Consider the following 23,826-nt stretch of genomic DNA (forward strand, 5'->3'; position numbering starts at 1 on the left):
GACCAGGTCTGATTTGGGCTGGTCCTTTAGATGAACAATTGTGATGACATGGCTCATTTGTCAGCGGAGAAGAGCAAGTTTTCTTAGCCTTTGCATGGATAAAATATTCTGGAAGGAAACAACTCAGTTTTGAGGGCTGGCCATGTTGGTGCAATAGTCAAGCATGAGGAAGAGTGATGGCTGTCTCCTGAGTGGGCTGTTGTTCTTGGGTCACTCAGAAGCTAGGTCACATACCACACACTTGGTCCCCTAAACCAATTAGGTTTTGAAAATACCTTTAACCTGTAGCTTACAGACTGCTCCCATTATATTATATTCTCTTGTGGGCAAGGCCCAAAGGTCTAAAGTCTACGTGGCTTTGAGGCAATAACTTGATGGTCTTAATTTCAGGGATACAAAAAGTCCAGCATAAGCAACCCTGTAAAGTTAGACAGTAAAAAGTAAAACTGAAACATGAAAAAATAAAAGCAAAAAGGTGGCACAGTGGATAAAGCACTAGAATTGGGCCTGGAATCAGGAAGACCTCTGTTCAAAACCTGTTTCAGACACCAACTTGAGCTGTGTAATGGTGGGTAAGTGACTTAGCCTCTCTCAGCCTCAGTTTTCTCACCTGTAACATGGGAATAACACCTAACTCAGCATTGTTCTAAGGATGAAATGGAAAAAATAATATACAAAAAGCATTTTGAAAACCTTAAATATATCAACACTAGCTATTATTATTGTTGGTATTGCTATAGTTATTAAGTCATCAGAGGGAGTGACAGAATAAGGCAAAGAGTGACAACCAGAATCCAATCTACTCAGGAAGAAGACCAAGCTTTTGATCTGATGCATGGGGTAGGCAATGATTAATTTCGGCAGTTCAGTGATGGGTCTCCTGAGGTAAAGGGCTAGGTCTAACACTGGGGATATGAAGGCTCTGGGATGGGCGAGGATAACCTGTCTTAGTCACCATTCCTTAGCGAGGGCCAAGGTCATTTGAAGTAAGTTAGCTAAAAATTCATCCTAAGAATCATCCTATACAGCTGTATTCTCTGACCCACTAGCTAGGACTCTATGAGAGCCCAATGGGCAGAGCAAATAAACATTAAAGTTTTGGCCCTTTACAAGCTCTGAGGAGGGGTTGCCTTCCTGCTCGTTTCACAAGGATTTGGGAGACAGTTTTATCTTCCCCAATACCAAAAAGTAAGCCACCTCCCTAAACCATGACCAGCATTCTATAGTCTTCCTGGGAAAGAGAGATCATTAACAATAAAACAAGACCCCATCATTTCCAGATTACAGTAAGCAAAGGACTGCTGCTAGGGTCCATTTCCACTGCCTGCTATGCTGAGAACCGTGACTGACCACACCATGGCCCCACAGGCCCATGATGCTCCCCACAGTCTCTGTGGCCCATTCTTCAGGGCTTAAGCACTGCTTCCCAGTGACTGGGCCAGAACCAAAGTCTGACACAGGGATAGTCACTGGCTCTCTGTGCCAAGTCCTCCTATATAATGAAGATGAGAAAAGCCACCCCACTCCATGTCAGAACCAGATAAGCATCCTTTGCTGGGCCACCTGCTGCCTCTGCCATGTGAATGAGATCGCTCTGCTGGGCTGAGTCCTGCTTCAGGTGCTGCCACTCTCTATGGGCCTGATTGCATTCACTCTGTCTCTACCAGTGTTGCTTTGGCCTCCTCTGACCTACTACAGATATTGCTCCTACCATAATATCTCTGTCAATCAATCAACACTGATTAAACACTTCTGTGCTAGGGACTATGCTAAGTTGCTGGGAACACAAAAAGAGATCAAAGATGGTCCCTGCTCTCAAGGAGTTCACAACCTAAGAGGGAAGATAACATGCAAACAAATATATGAAGCAAGCTATATACAAACCAAGTAGGCAATCATTCATTCAGAAGGCACTGGACTTAGAAAGGGAAGGGGAGGCTTCCTTTAGAAGCAAGGATTTCAGCCAGGATTTAAAGGACACGAGAGGAAGTGAGAGTGCTCATGTTTGACATTCTTGTCAAGAGGCAGGAAGCCTAAGCTAAGTCTCAGAGTCATAGAGGGTCACTGAATTAATTGATTAGGGTCCTTAAGTCTTTCAAATTATTTCATTAGATTGTTGTTCTTGTGGTTCTGCAAACTCCACTATGTATCAGGTCATGTCTTCCTAGTTTTCTCTGAATCCATGCTTTTCATCAATTCTTATGGCATTATATATGTACACCTTACCATGATTTAACCAGTCATTTCCAAATTAATTGGCAACCCTTTAGTTTCTAGTTCTTTGCAACAATAAAAAGTGATGCTATGAATTTTTTTTACATCTGAATCCTTTCCTTTTTTGATTTCTTTGGCCATCTAACAAATATCATTTCCCTTTTTTATCATCTTTGTCAACTGATAGGTATGAGATTGAAATTAAGCTATTTTAATTTGCATTTCTTTATTAGTAATTTGGAGTATTTTAAAGAATTTTTAGCTCATTTATCTTCTTTTTTAAAATGTTTGCTTGTTTCTTTCAACTATCATAGAATGGTTCTGTTTGTATATACACATATGTTCATATATTCAATATATTCTAAAATATGTACACATAATACATTCTATTGATATTCACATTATATACATACACACATATAGATATATTTATAACAATGTTTGATTTTTTAATTCAATTTTATTTTAATTTGGGGTATATATTTTCTCCTTCCCCCACCTACTGAGAAAATAGGAAAAGCAAAAACTATTATATAATATTCCAGCAAAACAAATTCCTTCATTAGCCTGTTCAAAAAAAGATATTAATAGGCAGTTTTCAGATGAAGAAATCAAAACTATCAATAATCATATGAAAAATGTTCTAAATCTCTCCTGATTAGCTAAATGCAAATCAAAAAAATTCTGAGGTACCACTTCGTACCTAACAGATTGGCCAATATGGCAGCATAGGAAACTAATAAATGTTGGAGAGGTTGTGGCAAAATTGGGACATTAATACATTGCTGGTGGAGTTGTGAACTGGTCCAACCATTCTGGATGGTAATTTGGAACTATTCACAAAGGGTGCTAAAAGACTGCTTGCCCTCTGACCCAGTCATACCACTACTGGGTTTGAATCCCAAAGAGATAAAAACATGGGAAAAGTTCTGTTTGTACAAAAATATTTGTAGCTGTGCTTTTTGTGGTGGCAAAAAAAAGGAAAATGAGATGTCCCTTCAATTGGGGAATGGCTGAATAAATTGTGGTACGTATAAGTAATAATGAACTGGAGGAATTCCATGTGAACTGGAAAGACCTCCATGAACTGATGCAGAGTAAAAGGAGCAAAACCAGGAGAACATCGTACACAGAGACAGATACATTGTAGCACAATGGAATGTAACTGACTTTGCTACTAGCAGCAATGCAATGACCCAGGACAAAACTCTGAGGGACTTATGAGAAAGAAAGCTGTCCGCATCCAAAGAACTGTGGGAGTAGAAATGCAGAAGAAAACATATGATTTATTACTTGTTTATTTGGGAATATAGTTTGTTTGGATTTTGGTTTGAAAAGATTACTCTATTACAAAAATATGGAAGTAGGTTTTGAGTGATAATATATGTATAACTCAGTGAAATTGCTTATAAATTCCAGGAGGAGAGAGGAAAGCAGGGAGACAACAAGAATCATGTAACCATGGGGAAAAATAAAAAAGAATAAAATGAAATAAAATTAATGTTCAATAATTCAAAGAAAGAAATAAAATAAAAAGAAGAGGAAGTGAAGGGGGCAGAGGCAGAGGGAAAAGGTGGCTTCAGTTGTATTCTTAGTCCTTCAGCTTCCTATCTGGAGGTAGAGAGCATATTTCATTATAAATACTTTGGGTTTATGGTTGGTCATTGTTTTCATCAGAGTTCCCAAATCTTTGAAAGTCGATTATCTTTACAATATTGTAGTAATTGCATAAAATTGTTCTCCTGGTTCTGCTTACTTCACTTTGCATCAGTACATAAAAGTCTTCCCAAGTTTTTCTAAAACCATCCAGTTCATCATTTCTTTCAGGGAATGTTCCATCACATTCATGTAACATATTTTACATGTTGTTCAGCCATTCCACAATTGATGGGTATATCTCCCAAATTTCCAATTCGTTGCCAATACAAAAGAGCTTTTATTGTACATATAGTTGCTTTTTCTCTATCTTTGACTTTTTAGGATGTAGCTCTAGAAGAGGTACTTTCTAGGCAAAGGGATTATTTAATAGCTTTGGGGGGATAGTTCCTAATTGCTTTCCAGAATGGCTAGCCAGTTCATAGCTCCAGAAACAAAGTATTAGGGCATCTGTTTTGCTATGTTCTCTTCAGAATATCACTTCCTTTTTTAGTCAACAATGCCAATTTGATGAATGTGAGATTCCTTTAATTCACATTTCTCTCATTATTGGCAGGTTTAGAGTATTGTTTTAAATTACTATTGATAGCTTGGATTTAATCCTCTGAAAAACTGTCAAAGGGGGAAATGGCTCTTATTATAAAATTTAAAATTATTATGAATTATAAATTTACCAAGTTCCCTATATTCTTTATAAATGAGACTTTTATCAGGGAAACTTGCTACAAAGATTTCCCACCTACCCCATCCTGCTTCTCTTCTAACCTGAGTTAATTCGATTTGTTCATGAAAAAACTTTTAACTTTATATAATCAAATTTTTTTTGTCCATTTCACCATTTGTGAACCTCTCTCTCATTTTGTCATGAATTCTTCCCCTCTCCATAAATTTGACAGGTAGCTTTCTTTGATGCTCCTCTAATTGGCTTAGGATGTTACCTCCTAATATATTTTAGAGGAGACATTTGGCAGAGAAATTTGATGCAAGTATTTTCCACAATTAACAGTTTCCTTTTCTTTTTACTATTTTTCTCATGCAAAAGCTTTTCAAATTTAATAAAAACTTCTCATTTAATCTCCTGTAATGTCTTACACAGATAAGATGTACACCCTTTTCTATTCCCACTCAGTAATCACTCATCATCTATCGTATCTAACTTATTCAAAAATTCTAATCAGGTCTTTAATTTATTTCATATCTTTTTTATTTTGTCTAGTCTGAGAATGGACACAATGAGGCTCCAAACGACTATTGCTTTGTTTCCCATTTCTCCCTATAATTTGATTAAATTTTCACCTAAGTACTTAGAGGCTATTTATTTTTATACTTTAGAAAGGCCATTTAGTGCCTATGTAGAATTTATATTATTTCATTATGCTTTTAAATATAATTTAATTCCTTTGTTTTTCTCTTTTAACCACTGTTTCCTTATCTGAAATCATGACTTTTTGCCTTTTTGAATTAGCCTCAAACATGAAAAATTCTGCTCCAATTCCTCACTTTAACTTAAGTATGCTTCTGGTAAACTATAACTGGATTTTGGCTGTCACATTCCCAGGAGTTTTCATTTGGGTTGTCTTGGGTAACTAGCATATTCGTTGTATTTTATTTTCCATTTGGCTCTAATAGATTTAAATACACCTTCTATTTATAATTCCTTGAAATATGGTATCCAGGGTTGCCTATCATTTCATGGCTTTTGAGGAGTCTAATGATTTTTAAATTATCTCTCCTTAACTTAGAGATCAGTTGTTTTTGATAGTAGAAACTATATTTTCTTCTATTTTAAATCTTATATTTCATTAGTAGGTATTTAATAAGTTTTATATTTATTATTTATATATAAATATACAATATTTATATTTAATCTGATCAGCATATGGGAAGAGGAAGTCATGCCCCCAGAACTCAGATGCCTCCATCATAGCCCTATACAAGAACAAAGGCTCACGAGCAGCCTGTGACAACTACAGAGGCACCTCACTACTCTCCACTGCTGGAAAGATCCTCGCCTGTGTTATACTCAACAGACTCCTGTCATTTCTTTCAGAGCAGAACCTGCCTGAATCACAATGTGGCTTCCGACCAGATCGCAGCACCATTGACATGGTCTTCACAGTGAGGCAAATGCAGGAAAAATGCCTTGAGCAGAACCTGAGTCTCTACATTGTCTTTATAGACCTGACAAAGGCGTTCGACACAGTGAACAGGGACACATTGTGGGTGATCCTCAGCAAGCTCGTTTGCCCAGCAAAATTCGTCAAACTGATCCAGCTCTTTCATGTCGACATGACAGGGGAAGTCCTATCTGGTGCAGAGACTTCCGATCACTTCAACATCTCCAATGGCTTGAAACAAGGCTGTGTCCTCGCTCCAGTGCTATTCAACCTATTTTTCACCCAAGTATTACGACATGCTGTGATGGATCTAGACCTGGGTGACCACATCAAATACCAACTGGATGGCTCACTATTCGACCTTCGCCGCCTGACTGCAAAAACAAAGACAACAGAGAGACTCATCCTGGAAGCTCTCTTTGCAGATGACTGTGCTCTCATGGCCCACCAGGAAAATCATCTCCAAACCACTGTGGACAGGTTCTCCACAGCAACAAAACTGTTTGTCCTGACTATCAGCCTCAGCAAAACAGAGGTGCTGTTCCAACCTGCACCAGGGAGGCCAACAAACCAGCCGTGCATCACAATCGACGGCACGCAGCTTTCTAACGTCAACACTTTCAAGTACCTGGGCAGCACCATCACCAACGACGGGTCCCTAGACCATGAGATCAATGCCAGGATCCAAAAGGTCAGCCAGGCACTCGGGCGGCTGCACTGCAAAGTCCTCCAACACAGCGGTGTAAGCACTGCGACGAAGCTCAAAGTGTACAACACAGTGGTCCTCAGCTCGCTCCTGTACGGTGTGAGACATGGACACTGTACCGGAAGCACATGAAACAGCTGGAGCAATTCCACCAACGCTCCCTCCGGTCAATCATGAGGATCTGATGGCAGGACCGAATCACCAACCAGGAAGTCCTCGACAGAGCCAACTCCACCAGCATCGAAGTCCTGGTCCTCAAAATCCAGCTACGATGGTCTGGACACGTCATCCGCATGGACCCACAGCGAATACCAAGACAGGTATTCTATGGTGAACTGTCAGCTGGACTCAGGAAACAAGGCCGACCAAAGAAAAGATTCAAGGATCAGCTAAAGTCCAACTTGAAGTGGGCCGGCATGACACTAAATCCACTAGAACTCGCTGCCTCTGACAGAAGCCGCTGGCGAACCCACATTCACCATGCCGCCGCCACCTTTGAAGATGAGCGACGTCGACGTCTTGCTGCTGCGCGTGAATGCCGACACCAGGCCACAACCGCACCTCCCGTAACAACTGGCGTCCCAGGCCCCGTGTGCCACAAACTCTGCGCCTCAGCCTTTGGACTCCAAAGCCACAGGAGGGTACACCGTAGATGAAACTGCACAAAGACAATCGTCATTCTCGGTCACTGAGAGACTACCACTATTTATATTTAATAATTTGACTTATTATATGACTGCTGTATTTCCTGTTTCACTGAGTTGTTAGTTTCATTCTAATTTTCACAGTCTGCTATTTGCTAAAAGTTCTACAACTTTTCTAAGCTATTTATTCTATTTCCAATTCATACCTCCACAGCTCTTACTTTACTTATAATATCTTCATTTCTTCCAGGTACATTTGTGGCCTTTTTAGACAAGTCCTTTTTGTCCTTAGAAACTCTGCTTATACTTGTTCCAAAGTTATTCTCTTTTTCATACTTCTTGGCTGCCTTTTGACACACAATATTTCTTCCTAGTGTTTGCTGTCTCCTATTTACTCATATCTCTAGCCTCAATTCCTAATTTGTGCCAAGGCCAGGTTCTGCCTCCTAATGAACTTTTGGATGGTGGTGGTTAGGACCTTTTTGATTCTGGTCTTGTTTTCCTAGATTCTTCTTGTATTCTACCTTTTCTGTCTGTCTATGCTTAGATCCAGCAGGTTTCTGTCCTCCTCATTTCTAAGATTGTCTCAGGTCAGAGCTTAGTGATCCCTCTGGAACTTCTGGAGTATGTCCAGTTGAGTGTTGAAGACTTCTGATTCCCCCAGGGTATCCAGAAGAGAGAAATGTAAGCTCTCCAATTTCTACAAGTTGTTGACAATTCAGTATTCTAGTGCCAATTAGAACAAAATTCTTTCATGTGACAATCTTTGAAATATTTGAAGAAAATAATAATCTTGCCCCAAGTCTTCTCTTCTTTAAGCTAAGTATACCTAGTTCCTTCAACTGATTCTTGTATAGCACGGTCTCTAGTCTCTCCCTCGTTGTGGTTGCTCCCTATCTAGTTTCATTAGTTTTTCAGTAGTTAAAATGTGTCCAAAGAACTGAATACAATAATCCAGTTATGGTCTGACGAAAGGAAAGTACAAAAGGCTATCACTTCCTTTACTATAGGCATTCTATTTCAATAAATGTGGCCTAATATCATTTTTATTTTTGGCTGCTTACAATCTAATAAATAATAATAATAATGATAAACAACCATCCTAAATTTTTGAAGCAGAAGATAAGATCCTTAAAGTTAAAGACTGTTTCTGGCTTTTGTTTTTATAGCTTCAGAGGCTAACAATTTCTTGGCAGAGAGTAAGCATTTAATATTTGTAATTAAATTGGGGTTGAATATACCCCATATTTCCTATATGTATATAGTAGATTCTTTAAACTCAAGTGTAAACCTTTATATTTCCCCATACAAAATTTCACGTGATAAATTCAGTCCATATTTTACCTTGACAAGATACTGGTAACGGAGCCAGAATGTAAACTATCACTCCTCAGCTTCATGTTCTATGTGAATTTGTGAAGCCTGGATTTTATGCCTTCAAAGAGTGGTAAGAATTCAAATGGCCTTGCTTCTTGTGACTGTCAAGTCTAATCAGAGGTTAGATTCTTCTCCCTTCTACTTAAATACATACCTGGAGTGCAACAATCCTACTTGAACAGCTTAATGCTGGGGAAGCTTTTCCTCTCATCAACTTTTCTTCAAAAGGTATTTAATCTGCCTCTTGTCACCTTTAAATCGTATCTCCACTTCTGTTTTCCAGAACCAATCAAACAAGTGTAATCCCTTTTCCACATGACAGATCCTTATCTATCTAAAAATAGCTTTTATGTCCCTGAATCTTCAAGGATAATCATATCTAGCTTCGCTGATCCACCCATGGTAAGAATTTCAAGCCCTTAATTTAGAGATATTCTTCTTCATGTGTTTTATACCCTGGAGTATTTTCTCCATTCCATTTTCAGTTTGAAACCACCTAGATCATATTTATGAGTTTCTGAACCAATATCTTACCTACTTTCAGCCATAATTGTTATTAAAAATAAATGAAAATAATCAATTATGCAATTCTACATCTTCTTCCTCTATAGGCTAGAATGGCATTAACCTGTTGTTGGGCTCCATTCTGAACAAATCTTTTTCAACTCTGTGTAAATAGGTATGTGTGTACTGTATAATGTATGCTGTATTTTAAATGTCAATCACATCATACTGAATAGCACCATAGGACCACAAATTTAAAGCTAAAAAATTATCTTAAAGGCCAGCTTAGTCCAACAATCTTATTTTAAAAGCTACCAGAGAAGTCGAAGAATTTGCCCACACATAGAGTCAGTGTCATTGTCCTTTTTTTAAGGCATCTGCCTTTTAATTTTGCCACTAATGTAGAAAAATAATCCTGAAACATATTGTGTTTAATTAAGACCAAACTTTGGAAGAATTTAATAAAGTCTGAAAGCAGGGACTTAAAATGAAGTTGTATTATTAACCAAAGAAAAATCTAATTATAAAGGTTATTTTAAAAATAATATATCTCAAAAAGATTTAAATAAGTCTCTCTCCATCCAACATGTGGTACAACGTAGGAAGCAGGTAATTTCACCTTTGATTTTCATTCCAGACCCAGGTCAGATCCTACCCTCCTGACTTCCCCAGGAAGAAATTATTTTACCTTACTTGAATGTATACTACCTCTTTTTCTTATAACCTTTCCAAATCTATATATATGACCTTGAAATATGGCTATTTGTATATATAAGGTACTTTGCCCAACAAATTTAAATCTCCTAAAGGTTAGGAATGAAGCCCAACACCTAGCACAGTAGGATTTAAGTTCTAAGTACTTCAAGTTTCTTAATACTCAGGAGAAATTAAATTTGAGGAAGTATTAAGACATTACCAAACGAGGCCTTCAGTGAAGCAATAAGACATTTTTACACAACCACTTAAATGTTGTTTGTTTAAAAAATGTGTCTAAACTGACCTATGAGTCCCCTATTGGTATTATAATATAATTATCCTTGTTAGTTTTTTGAATTCTCATAATGAAGCTCTGGATCAAATCAAACCTTGAACTCTAAAAAATAAACACACAGAAATACAAGTCCAAATAAATGAGAAAGAAAACAAATGCTAATCTCAAGGTTCTCAAAGGCTTCTTTTCAAATTTGGTACCTGCCTCCTCTCTAGTTATTAAGGGTAATTTTAAAGAATCATTATAATTCATAAACTATTTCTATTAGTTGGCAATAAGAACAAATGTTAAACTATATACAGATGTACTGAATTACCTGTAATAAGGCTTTTCTGTTGATAAGAGACTTAAAATGTCAGGAAGCACCTATGAACAGAATCCAAGATTAAAACCTTCAGCAGTATTAAATACAATTTTCTAAATTAAAAATCTTAAGACCAAAAGTGAAAACAAAAATAAAAGCAGCTTACAAATGTGGCTAAAAGTATTTTTCCCTAAAGCACTTTCACATAGATTGTCATTTGATTTCTGCAACAACCTACAGATAAATAATTGTTATTTTACAGATAAGAAAAATGAGGCTCTTAGACATTGATGTGGCTTGGCCAAAGGCATACAAAAAAACTGGCCCAAAGAAGGCACACTTCTTTGTGCAGGTGTCTAAGGCTTTCCCAGGTCCCTGAGCAAGCCCACCATGGTTTATAATACTTTTTAAATACTTGGTGGCTCCATCAGATCCCATAGACTCAATTCTCAACTCTATGCTGATGATTAACTTAACCAGTCCTAACTTCTCTGCTGCCTTCCATCTCCAACTGCCTTTCAGCTATCTCTGAATTTAAGTCTAGTAGACATCTTAAAGTCAATATATAGAAAACTGAACTCTATCTCTTCTCCTAAGCTCTTCCCCCTTCCAAATTCCCTGTTACTGCTGAGAGTACCTCCATCCACAAAGCCCCCCCCCCACCCCCCCTGGCTTGCAACCTCAGTGTCATCCTTGCTCCAGACGCTCTGTCAGCCCTCCCCCATGTCTAACCTTGTGCCAAGTCCTGTCAATTCTTCCTTCGTAACACTTCTCATGGAGGCCCTTCATCTCTCCTCTGATGTCACCACCCCAGCACAGGCCCTCATCACTTTACACGTGGACTGTCAAACTAGCCTATTAGTTATGCTGCCAGCCTTGAGTCTCTGCCTAGACCAACCTATCCTCCATTCAGCACCCAAAGTACTTCTCCTAAAGCACAAGTTAGGAGCATGTCAACCCCCACCACACACACACTCACTAAACTCCAGTGGCTCCCTATCGCCTCCAGAATCAAATACAAAACACTGTTTGGCATTCAAGTCCATTCCTAACCTGTAACCATCGCTGTCTTTCTCGTCTTCCTACACTCACGTTATGCCCCTACTCCTTTGGACTCTTTGATCCAATGGCATCAGCCTTCTTGCTGCTCCAGGAACAAGGCACTCCAGTTGTAGACTCCGTGCAGTCTTTCCTGCTGTCCCCTATGCCTGGAACCCTTCTTCATCTCTGCCTCCTGGTTTCCTCAGCATCTTTTTAAGTCCTCACTTCTATAGGAAACCTTTCCCAACCCCTCTTAATTCTCCTGCCTTCCTTCTGGGGTTTATTTCCCATTTACCCTGTGTATATTTGTTTGCTTGCTGTCTTTTAGCTCCTTAAGTACCGAGATTATCTAACTTTATATCTCCAGCACTTAGCAGAGCCTGGAACATGGAAGGCACTTAATACTTACTAACAGATTATAGAGTCTAGGGCCATTGCTGTTTTCAGCATCATTCTCCCCTAAGATGTAGTCCCTCCTCTATACATAGGTGACAGGCCTAGAATCCTTTCATTTTGCTGAGAATTTGTCATTGAAGGAAATATTCATTACCATTAATGATGTTCCAGTGGTAGAGGAGCCACACACCAAAGAACTGAATTTATTTTGAAACCGTAAAACACATTAAATGCAAGATATTTAAATCTCTAATGGATATCACTTCATTTTTTGTCTTATAGTTCTACATTTGCAAAAATTCTCATTAATTTTTTTTCATTATCAAACATCTATTTCTCTCCCTCCCCAAGGCTCTTGTAACAAATATGGAGAACCAATCAAAATAGCCCTTTTAACAGCAGGAGTCAGACAGGTCTCTCAAAAGTCACTTCTAAGAGGCTGAAGAACTCGCTGAAGAACTCTCCTAAGAGCAAAAGCACCTTACTGTAGAGGATCTGCAGCTCAAGAATGTTGATTTATACTAAAATATGGATGACTCTAGGTCCATGGCTATGCTTGTGGTTAGAGGTGCAGAGGCACTCTTCTTCAGTTTTCCTGGTCTAGAGTCCTCTCTTTATCTTCCAACAGGGATAGCTGTTTTTAAACCTGGTACCCAAAGTGAGGTGTTTTGTGGGCTCTTCAAGTATATCTCCACAAGATATGGAAGCTCTTACTACTTTGAAAAATAAACATTGGCAAGTATTTGCACTGTTCCCCCTCTTGAATATACCTAAATGCTGAAGAGGTTCACATAATTGAATCATAACTATAATTTTATATTTAGAATTTAAAACTATAGTTTAAATTTTGGAGTTTTTTAAATTCTCTTTTGCTAAAAAGAAAAATAACCACCAAAAGTAATACCTTTTAGAAAATGAACTCATTTGTAAAGGATATTGGTAAAGACTACACATAATATTACCCCATAAATCAAAAAGTGTTAGAAAGAAAAAGCAAATTTATATAAAGCTTGGGAAGAGCTCTGACCAAATTGAACAAAAGCATTTAAATGTGAAACCAGGAAGAGAGCAACAAATACCTGAAACATGAAAATAATCTTTAACATATTTTTAAAGAAGCTATGGTTCCAAAGAACAAGATGGTGGAGAAATGCTCTCATCCTACAGTAATTTTCACATAGTATGTCCAACACAGAAATCTCATCTCTCTAATGTTCAGTAGGCTTTCTAATAGGCCTTTTTACAAGGCAGAAAGGTGTGTTGGCCAGATTTCATGTTATTTGTAAGGGATTCTTTTGGGTCATGATAATAGTGAGCATGGATAGAAAGAATAAAAAACAACTATAGACATCTTTTCTTCACTCTTTACAGCTATTAAAATGAGTCTCTGGTGCTATGGATTATACATGGCAGATATCTGATTTTCATAAGACAGAATGCCCTTTCTAATGAAGTTGTGTGCATGTGAGAGAGAGTAAAGAAAAGGTAAATAACTGTTTTTAGTCCCAAAATTCATTTACCTCTAAACTTAATAGCATAACTCTAACATATATATATATAACATATATATATATATATATATAACATATATATATATATTTAGCAGAACAGCAAAGGACTAATTGAAAAAGAAAACATACCTTTTTAAAGATAAAATAAGAAATCATAACAACAGCTGGAAGCAAAAATGTCTTCATGTACCTCAGTGGAGTCTGAAATATAATAATTTTAGAGAGTCTACTATGAATTTGGTTTTACTTCCAAAGCAGAAAATAATTGTGGTGGTTTTTTTTTCATTAATGAGGATTACAATGACAATTCCTGTAAGAAAAAATGCCATGCTACACAAGAATCAGAAATTTCATTAATTCCCTGGATCTGAATACAGTAATTTACCAGCAGTTCATATGTTATAAAAGAAATCTTATCACTAAAAAAGCTGGAAATATTGCATCAAACCTAATGCTATGAATCTGCTTAGTTTTCCTGCTATTTTGATTTTATCCTTTATTATTTGAAGTAATATTCAATTCCTCAGTCTAAATCAACTTGTTTCCTATAGTCTTTGTTGTCATTAATAACCATAAATCTAGGGCTAAAATGTTAGCCTATTTGAATGTTGGTCTGAAAGGTCCCATCCAGCTCTACATCTGTGACCCAATGATTCTCAAAGTTACTAAGGCTGAGAGCTTGAGACAGAGAATGATGACGAATGACATGAATGCAAATCCTACATCTGATATTTAGCTGTATGACCCTAGTAAGGTCACTTGAACACTGTGTACATCAAACATCTCCTTAGGACTCATCTAATAGGTAATGGGTTCAGTTGGAAGTCATAAGTGAGAGTAGGGAACTCTTCACGATGAAATCACAAAACCTTCAGTTATAATAATAAATAGCAACTACAGAAAAAAAAACTTAGCTAAAGAGACTTTAAAATTTGCATTCTGATATATAATGAATTATGGCAAATAAAGTGACTTTTATCTAGACCCTAATAAATTAAGAAATCTGGGTTCTTCTGATTTTGTCATGTACCTTAAAGCAAAGTTGTTTTCAGTTTCCTCAACTGTAAAATGCCAACACATTCTAAGAGGTCAGACACCCTGGGTTATTTCAACCTTCTATCTCACCTAATGCCCAAATAGTATTCTTCACAAAATAGGCACTTGAGAAATACATGTTTGTGGGTGAAGATGTCCTGTAAGTCACCTCTCAAGTGCTATAATTTCACGAGTCTAAGAAATAGTCTGCTTAATAAAACGCTTCAAAGGGAGAGGGAAAAGAAACAAAAGAAATTCAGATAATGTGAAAAGAAAAAATATCAATAAAGATAGATAAAAGAAACAAGACCAAAAATACTACACTTGAAAAGGACCTTTCATTACGAGATCAACACTATCTATCTGGATACAGTGTGCTATGTGAACTTCATCATCACAAACTAACAACATCTGACAATTACTGACAATGCATATCTTCTTGGAAATACCTTGCTAGAATTCCAAGCACATGAGATTTTAAATGAAATTGAATTCCTTTAAAAAAGATTCCATAGTTGTTATTTTTCACTAATTCTGACTGACTTCCTTTCCAATTAGACCTAATCCCCTGAGTTCCCCTACCCCACCCACTGTGAGTGAAAATGCATATAGTCACTAAGCCAAATATCATAAAATTACACAGACTTGAGTGAGGGTCTAAGATGAAAGAATAATCGAAAAAATATGCCTGTAATACCTCTAAGGAAGGAAAAAATAGGAAAAATATTTCTCACCTCCTTTTCCATTAAGTCAAATTCAGGTGCACAGGTATACATTAGAGTGTCAAAATCTGTGTATCTTAAAATTCTGGCAGTTATGAGGTCACTCAGGTGAAACTGGCATGAAATTAAGTAAAACACAACTATCAATCAATCAATCATACTAAGCACTTACTATGTGCCAGGCACTGGGCTAAGGATTGGGGTATACAAAAGAGGCAAAGGGCAGTACCTCCCTCAAGGAGCTTCCAGGCTAATGGGGAGACCAGAAGCAAACTGTTGGGTACAAGGCCAGCTTAGGCCCTGCCACTGAGAGGGGTCGGGGAAAGCTTCCAGGACAAGAAGGCATTCAGGAAGGTCAGAAGCTAGAGAGGAGGTTGGAGAGCTTCCCAGGCCTGCTGGAGAACTGGAAAGAAGACCTGGAGCATGTGGTTAGGAGAAGCCAAGGGGCTTTATTTGGGAATAGATGGAAGAAGCCTGGAGAGGTGGAAGGGGGCTGGGAGAGGAAGGGCTCTGAATATCAAATAGAGGCTTTTTGTATCTGACCCTGGAGGCAAGAGGGAGCCATTGGAGCTTACTGAGAGGGAACAGTAGGGGTGCCAAGGCTGCAACTTCACTTTAGGAAATCACTTTAGTGATGAAATGAATTGTCTGGAGTGGGAAGATACTTGGGGCAGGCAGACCTACTAGTAGCTATTGCAAGAGTCCAGGTATGGGGTGATGAGGGCCTGCACTAGAGTGGCAGCAGTGTCAGAGGAGACAAGAAATATTAGAAAAACAACCCTGAAATAAGTTATCAGGTCCTCTCATATCTAAAGCACTTACCTGATCTGTTACACGAAAGAGATGAGATAATATCACTTTCAAAATGATTGTTCCACTCCACCAAAAAAACCATTGAATTAGCTACAAAATAAAAGATAAAAGTCAGGTACTAAAAATTGTCCATATGAAATAACCTAATATATCTTTTTTTTAAACCCATACAGTCTGTCTTAGAATCATTTTAAGTATCAATACCCAGGCAGAAAAGCAGTGAGGGCTAGGTTACCGGGGTTAAGTGGCTTGTTCAGGGTCATACTGCTAGGAAGTATCTTAGGCTAAATTTGAACACAGGTCTTCCTGACTCCAGGCCTGGGACTCTATCCACTGAGTCACCTAGCTGCAGCCCCTAATATATCTTTTTTTTTTGGTAACAAATAAAATGTATAATCACTCTAAATACATGTAAAGGGCATGTCTAGATGTGGTAAACTGGGAAGTCTCGGCTTAAGGGATTTGGAACAGAAAACCAGGCCATTGTTACAAGCATTAAAATAAATATATTTTAACCCAAAAAGTTAAAAAGAAAAATCATCCCCAGAAATTTTTATCATAGTTAAGTACTGAGGAAATAAGGATTTTTTCTTAGATATAATATTATTTTCTGTATTGAAAAATCTGTTTTAGAATTAGGATTTACATATAATAAGAATTCTCTCTAGACAAAATTATGACCTATAATTAAATCATCCTTGTCAATGGCCATACAATATTTATCATCTCAGACAATCTTTACCAGCCCATCTGTCTTTCCAATAAATACATGGGTAAAAAGAGAGACTGTACAAATATAAATTATTTCCTCTTCATCAAACAGAAAGAGATCCAAGTTGGGAATTTAAAATCCTGAATTCTAGACTAATTAAATCATTGTGACTTGGATTAATCATTTATATTCTATAGTTGCTATTGTCCCAAAAGTATAGTATTGTTTCTACTGTCCCAAATCAGTCTTTCAGCAATCTCAATCCTTAAAACAATTATAAACTTGGTAATAAGTAAAAAAGTTTTATAAATAATAGAAATGGTTTTTATTTAAAAAATAACCCTACTTAATCAGGTTCATATGGTGAATAACCTAGGCTCTAATTCCTGGTGAGACTGACTTATGGTACTGTAGGAAATAAATATATTTATGATACTTCCCTAAGAAAAAATCAGGCCCTTCCCTGAATTGTGTAATGAATCTTAGTATAACTGAAATACTGGAAATCTGTGTTGTAGTCATCCTAGCTGAATGATCCTTATAAGAATACTATCTCATGGATTCAGTTGCCTAATCTTCGTTATTAATAATGTACAATTACAGATTCATAGTATAGATTTAGAGCAGGAAAGGATCTCAGATTTTACCCATGGAGGTAAAGGAATTTGTCTAGGGTCACACAGGCAGGATTTGAACTCAGAATTTCCTAACTCCAATAATAGTGCCCTATTTACTACATCTACTAAATTTATTATTATCAGATCATCTGAAATAAGGGGACTGAAGTTGATATGGTCTGAAGTATTTTGTTCCAATTCTAAAATTCTGAGATAAAAAACCATGTTTCTCTGGGAACTAAAATTTAAGTTTGTTGAATTGGTGAATATGTAAAAATAGGCTTTAGATATATTAATATCAGAGCTGACTAACAGAAAAAACAAAGAATGAGACCAAGAAAATGTGAACAAGATTAACAGGATGTCTGTGTAGGTTCATGGCCCAGGAAAGGCATAACTAGAAAAGAAAAAAGGTTATTTAGGAAACCAGGTACTCTTACACATTATGATTCAGACTGGAATTTTGAGAAGATTGGAGCACTAGAGAGAACTAGTCTAAGTGGTGGGAAGGAAAGCAGAGAATGCTAAGAATCACACCTAAGATATTAACTTCCTGCTTGATATTATGTGAGATTCTTGCCCAGAGACCAGTGATTGGGCATATGAATGGAAGATCAGAAGTGTTGTAATATTGTTTTTTTCCCTATAGAGGAAATAGAGTAAGTTTAGTAAGTTCAGTGGAAGATACTGAATCCCTAGGCATTCTCCTCTCTAGTACAGATTCCTCTCACAAATAACAGAGCATTGAGCCAAGAGGAAGCGCAGTTCCAATCCCTGCCTCTGACTGCCATTCTGAGTCTTTCCTTTCTTTTGAGGTTCATCCCAACCATCTTTATTACTCTTCATTTCCCTGTTCCTGTCATCATCTAAACTCCACTTGAACACTTTTTATAAGGGATTCAATATCTGACTCAGGCTCTCCATTCCAACATGTCATTAATTCTGACCCCTACACCTTGGTTAAACACATATCCTTGCTCTTCCTATCATACTCATAATTGTTCCACTACCTCAATGATGCAAACTCTGTAATGGGGTAAATAAAACTTTGAAATATACAAAATTTCTCAAAACGTTTGATCATCATAGATCACAATTCATGAAGCTCAGAAGCATATATTTCTATTTATGATTTTGTAACTGTTTTCAGTCTTCTTTCATCTCCATGCTTATGCATCCCTTTCTCTACATCTTCATCTACCTTCCTGGCACAGGTCCTCTTCATTTCTGATCTCTACTATTTCAACAGCCTCCCCTCCCACGCTAGTCCATTCTCCATTCAGTGGTTAATGTTTATCAGATGTCTAGCAGATCAAATATAAAATGCTCTGTTTGGTATTCAAAGCCCTTCATGGCCCAGCTTTTCCCATCTTCTTACACTTTACTCTCCTCGATAATCTAGTGACCTTTTTGCTATTTCTCACATTGCATGTTCTGTAAACATCATAAACTCAACATGTTCAAAATGTAATACATTCCCTTCCCTCCTACTCCCCAAAGCTTTGCTCTAGAATAAGTAAGAAAATCCATGGTCTGGTATTAAAAGCCCTCCAGAATCTGGTTCCCATCTACCTTTCCAATCTGATTTCTTATTCCTCTTCATACACTGTTCATTCTAGTCAAAATGGCCTGACAGCTATTCCCCATCCCCATCATTCCATTCTTGGCCCCTGGGTCTTTGCAAAATGGCCCTTTAGAAGGGGGCAGCTGGGTAGCTCAGTGGATTGAGAGCCAAGCATAGAGATGGGAGGTCGTCGGTTCAAATCTGGCCTCAGACACTTCCCAGCTGTGTGACCCTGGGCAAGTCACATAACCCCCATTGCCTAACCCTTACCACTCTTCTGCTTTGGAACCAATGCACATTATTGATTACAAGATGGAAGATAAGGGTTAAAAAATTTTTTTGTAAAGCAGTGGAATGCACTGTGTTACCTCGACATTGGAATCCATAGTTTCCTACAAAATATATTTGGGTGCCACCTCCTCACAGAAACCATCTCCTCAATTACTAATACTTTCTCATGTTTGGAACTGCCTTCTACATACTTTCTATCTAATTACCTTGTGAATATGTTGTATCCTTCCCCCACCAAGCTGAATGTAAGGTCTCTGAAAGCACACACAATGCTCACTCACACACACACACACACACACACACACACACACACACACACACACACACCCCACAGAGGACACAAACCCAGGAGAAGCTGCCCAATAACCCAAGGACGGGACTACTCTGTCATCAAGAAAGCTCCCTTGGCTGCATTGCTCTCTTTCCTTCCGAGACTTCCCAGTAAATGCTCTGTGACTCTAAGATAGTGTACCCCTTTCAAAGCTATGGCAGTGGCCTGGTCTTTCCTGGCTTTCATACACCCTTGGAGTAACAGAGAAGGCTGTCTTCCTGCATCCACCAAAAAAACTGCTTTACATATCAGATCAAGGTAACAAAGCAAGCATCTTCATATATTTAAATGGTCATCATAGGGTGGAGAATCCATCTAGAATCAATGAATGGAAATTACAGGGAAGTAAATTTCTGATGAACCTAAGGAAGAATCTTAAAAGAATAAGATTCAAAAACAGAGCAGGCTTATTAAAAAATGGTGAACTCCCCTTCACTGGAGTTGTTCAAGCATCAGTGCATTTAAGAGGAGAGAAACAAAGCCTATGTAATCTCTAAGGTCCTTTCCAGTTCTAAGAGTCAGGCTGTATTACCCTTATACTTGGGAATGCTGTTGAACAATTTTAACATATTCCCCAAGAATCTAATTGTTGGTAAATATCAAGTTAGAGTGTCAAAAATCTAAGTACTAATAATTTCCTTAGTAATATGCTTATTTTGGCTGTCAAAGACATATACTAGCAAAGAGTGGGATAAGGCAGTCATACTTTTGACCACTTCTTGTGGAGTGAAAGGAAGAAAAAATACTGGACAGAGTGGAGAAAGGTGATATAAAGCAGGCATAATTTAGAATAGCAAATAAAATGAAAATGGAGAAATGGCAGAACATAACCCAAAGAAGACCATGAAAATACAAGAAAGTAAGTGGAGTAGGTAAGTGGGGAAAAAAATCAATGAGTCATGAAAGAGTAGTAGGGCTGCTCAAGAGGAAGTAAAGGAATGGGGGAAAGAAAACAGGAATATGGAGCAACATAGGAGAAGTGGGCAGAAAGGAAAAGGAAAAACGAAGCAATAAATGGAAAAATTATTCAAAAATATTGCTAATGTCTTCTAGTCATTGTTCCTTGATAAGCGGCATTTTGTAATCTAAGGTGGTTCCCTCCACCTCCACAAAGTATGAAACTTGCTAAATAAACTACAATTAATATGGCATTTAATTACAGCAGATAATTTTTTTTAAAAACTCTTAAAGCTCATTAAACCTTACCCAAAATAAAGCTTGTGATGATTGCAAATGTAGGATTTTATTTCTATTTTTCAGGATACCCTAAAAAACACAGAATTATATAAAAGACAAATGGAAAATAGTAGCACTTAGATAATTTTATACTTGTAGCAAGGTTTTAAAAGTTATATACTATTCAAATTTCTACTAATTATTATCCTCCAGCACTTTCTGCTATGGGAAAAAATCAAACTGTATGATCATGAGTTGTGGGCCACTCACACATTATCTTTTGGCAGACAGTTCTATAACTATTCAAAATAAAATGATGGCTAATCAATCAGCTTGTCTTTTGAAGGAAGAAGCTCCAGCCTTTCTTCTGCAAGGTCACCTTAAAATGCAACAAAATGGATGAAACATTATGAGGGTACTTTGGCTGGCTCTTCACTGAGAGAAAAGCACATAGCATCTCCTAAGAGGCCACAAGGCAATGGAGTTGAGGCAAAAGGCTTATTCCACATCATGATCATGGACCATATAAAATCCAATACTATAATCTTAGGTTCATCTTTGTCTCATATCTGTTAGAGGAACTTGTTACTAGAAATAGAACTTATTACCAGAGAATGTACATTAAAAGTGTATCATCTTATTCAAGTGACAATGTTATGAGTCAAAAATATCTGACACAGCCTTCAGAGCCATTCAGGAAAATAAGACATTTACACCACGAGGCAAATGTACTTTATACATAACATATAACACAGTTATCTTATGTGAGCCTCATTACCTCCTGGAAGGCAACAGCAATAGCTCTAACTACTTTATAGATGATGAACACAGAGTGTTCACAGGACATGTTGGTAATTGTTACAAGCAGGATTTAAATCTGTTTCTTTGTTTTTTATTTTTTATTAATTTGTTTGTTGGTACATTAAAATTCCTCTATCTCACTACCATCACTATAGAAGGCATCACCCAACCAAAGAAAAGTATATATAAATTATGCCTTTCATGTTTCTATTCATCAGTTCTTTCTCTGGAGGTAGACATTCACAAGGTATTTTTCAAATATTAATTCTGTACTTGTTTTGATTTCCATAATTTCATATAGGTCTCTCCAAGATTTTTTAAACTTAACCTTCTCATAATTTCTTATGGGGTAGTACTATTTCATCACAAGCATAAGCCACAACTTGTTTAGCCATTCCCTATTGGATAGGCATGCCTTCAATTTCCAGTTGTTTGCCACCACAAAGAGAGCTACTATAAATATTTTAGAGAATATAGGTTCTACTCCTTCCTCCCCTAGTCTCCTTGGGAAGCCAACTCAACAACTGGGAATAAGGGTATGAGTAATTTTATAACCGTCTGGGCATAATTCCAAATTACTTTCCAAAACAGTTAGATCAGTTTAGAGTTCCACTAATGCATCAGTGTCCTTATTTTTCCATATCCCCTCCTACATTTGTTATTTTGCCCTTTTGTCATTTCGGTCAATCTGCTAGGTCTAAAACGGTACGGTATCTCTGATTGGCAATGATTTAGAGCATTTTTTCATATGTCTATATATGGCTTTGGTTTCTTTATATAAGAATTGTATCTTTTGAAGATTTATCAACAGAAGAATAAGTCAATCTTATAAATTTGATAAAGTCCTCTATATGTTTCATTTTCTGAGAAACCATCTACAAATTTCCCCCAATTTTCTGCTTTTCTTCTAATCTTGCCTACATTAATTTTATTTATATAAAACCTTTTTAATTTAATGTAACAAATTAACCATTTTACATCTCACAATGCTCTTTATCTCTTATTTATTCATAAATTCCTCTTCTCTATATATCTAATAGGTAATATAATTTCTGTTTTTTTTCTTTTGCTTATATCTCTCTTTATGTCTATATCATGTATGTATTTTGACTTTATCTTAGTGAATGGTGTAAACTGCTTTCCAAACGTCCCAGTAATTTTTACCAAATACTGTAAGGATTAAATTTAATGTTTGGACAATAATTTTATGAAATTAAGTGGTCACCAATATTTATTATATCTTCAGTCAGAAATTTATTTACAAATATTTACAAAATGGAGAAGAAACAAAGTAGAGAAATGTGAAGAGTTTAGAGAAGTTATCTATCCTACCAACCTAAATGTTTCCTTCGGGTCTGCTTAATCCAGGCAGAGATTAATTAGCTCTCAACTGAAAAGGCTGGTGGTAAGTAACTACATGGCCTCCTCCAAGATGGAATCTAGTCTCTTACAAAACTAGGAAAGGAGTCAGTCTTTCACTCACCCAATGAAATAGTCCAGGAGTCAAAGTCTAAGTTGAAGCCAAGCTTCAAGCCCATGATCCAAGCCACAGTCTCCAGGGAAGCTCCCTCAAAGACTCTCCCCAGTTAGAAGACTGTTTCCAGAAGACAATCTCTTCAGACTATCTTCTCAAAGACAATCTGCTCTGAGGGAGTTCAGGGCTTGTTTTTCTGGTGACATTTTGTCCCTTCCCCTCTTCGCAGGGGCCAATCACAGTTTCCAAATTGTCTAGCACTTCCCAGGGGGCAGTCTATGGGATTGACCTTTCACCTTCTGAAGGTTAAGTTCTCATCAAAAGGATTCACAGCTAAGTGTGTGAATTTTCTAAATCTCACCTAGTACTAAGTAGGGTGTTCAATCTTTTGCTGATTCAATTTAAAAGTAGACAAAGGAGAGTTAATCCTATCTTCAGTGTAGTGAGGTAATAAGCAGGGGTACTTAAATTATTAGCCAAAGTGTTAACTCAAAATGGACAAAGGAAATAAAGGATTCCCTTTCACAAGTGTAAACTCAAAGAGAACAAAGAATTCCCTTTTACAATACTGAGTCCTTATTCTCCAAAACTTGCATCTATACTTATTTCAAATACAAAGTTATTGTAATCTTTTACTACTGTTTGTTCCAGACCCTTCCTATCTCCTGGCTAATACCAGATCATTTTGATAATTGCTGCCTTATAATATAATTTAAAATATGGAACTGTTAGACTGCCTTCCTTTACATTTTTTTCATTAATTTCTTTGATACTCTTAATCTTTTGTCAAATCTCAGTTTCTCACAATTCCAATTCCAGTTCCTTTTCT

General features: G+C 37.1%; 1 protein-coding gene across 6 annotated transcripts in view; it reads right to left on the minus strand.

Annotated features, from left to right (window-relative positions):
- Window positions 1–23,826, minus strand: part of LOC100012477 (probable C-mannosyltransferase DPY19L2) — a 205,195-nt gene that overhangs the window by 50,772 nt on the left and 130,597 nt on the right. For all 6 annotated transcript variants that reach the window (XM_007499954.3, XM_056804273.1, XM_016424414.2 and 3 more), the window contains 5 exons: window positions 20,753–20,812; window positions 16,041–16,121; window positions 15,231–15,332; window positions 13,591–13,662; window positions 10,526–10,575 (listed from right to left, as the gene is read on the minus strand). In XM_007499954.3, coding sequence (XP_007500016.1) covers window positions 10,526–10,575; window positions 13,591–13,662; window positions 15,231–15,332; window positions 16,041–16,121; window positions 20,753–20,812 — 365 coding nt within the window. The remainder of the gene's footprint in view (window positions 1–10,525; window positions 10,576–13,590; window positions 13,663–15,230; window positions 15,333–16,040; window positions 16,122–20,752; window positions 20,813–23,826) is intronic.

Source organism: Monodelphis domestica, chromosome 7, assembly GCF_027887165.1.
Source record: "Monodelphis domestica isolate mMonDom1 chromosome 7, mMonDom1.pri, whole genome shotgun sequence".
In the NCBI taxonomy this organism is placed as follows: Eukaryota; Metazoa; Chordata; class Mammalia; order Didelphimorphia; family Didelphidae; genus Monodelphis; species Monodelphis domestica.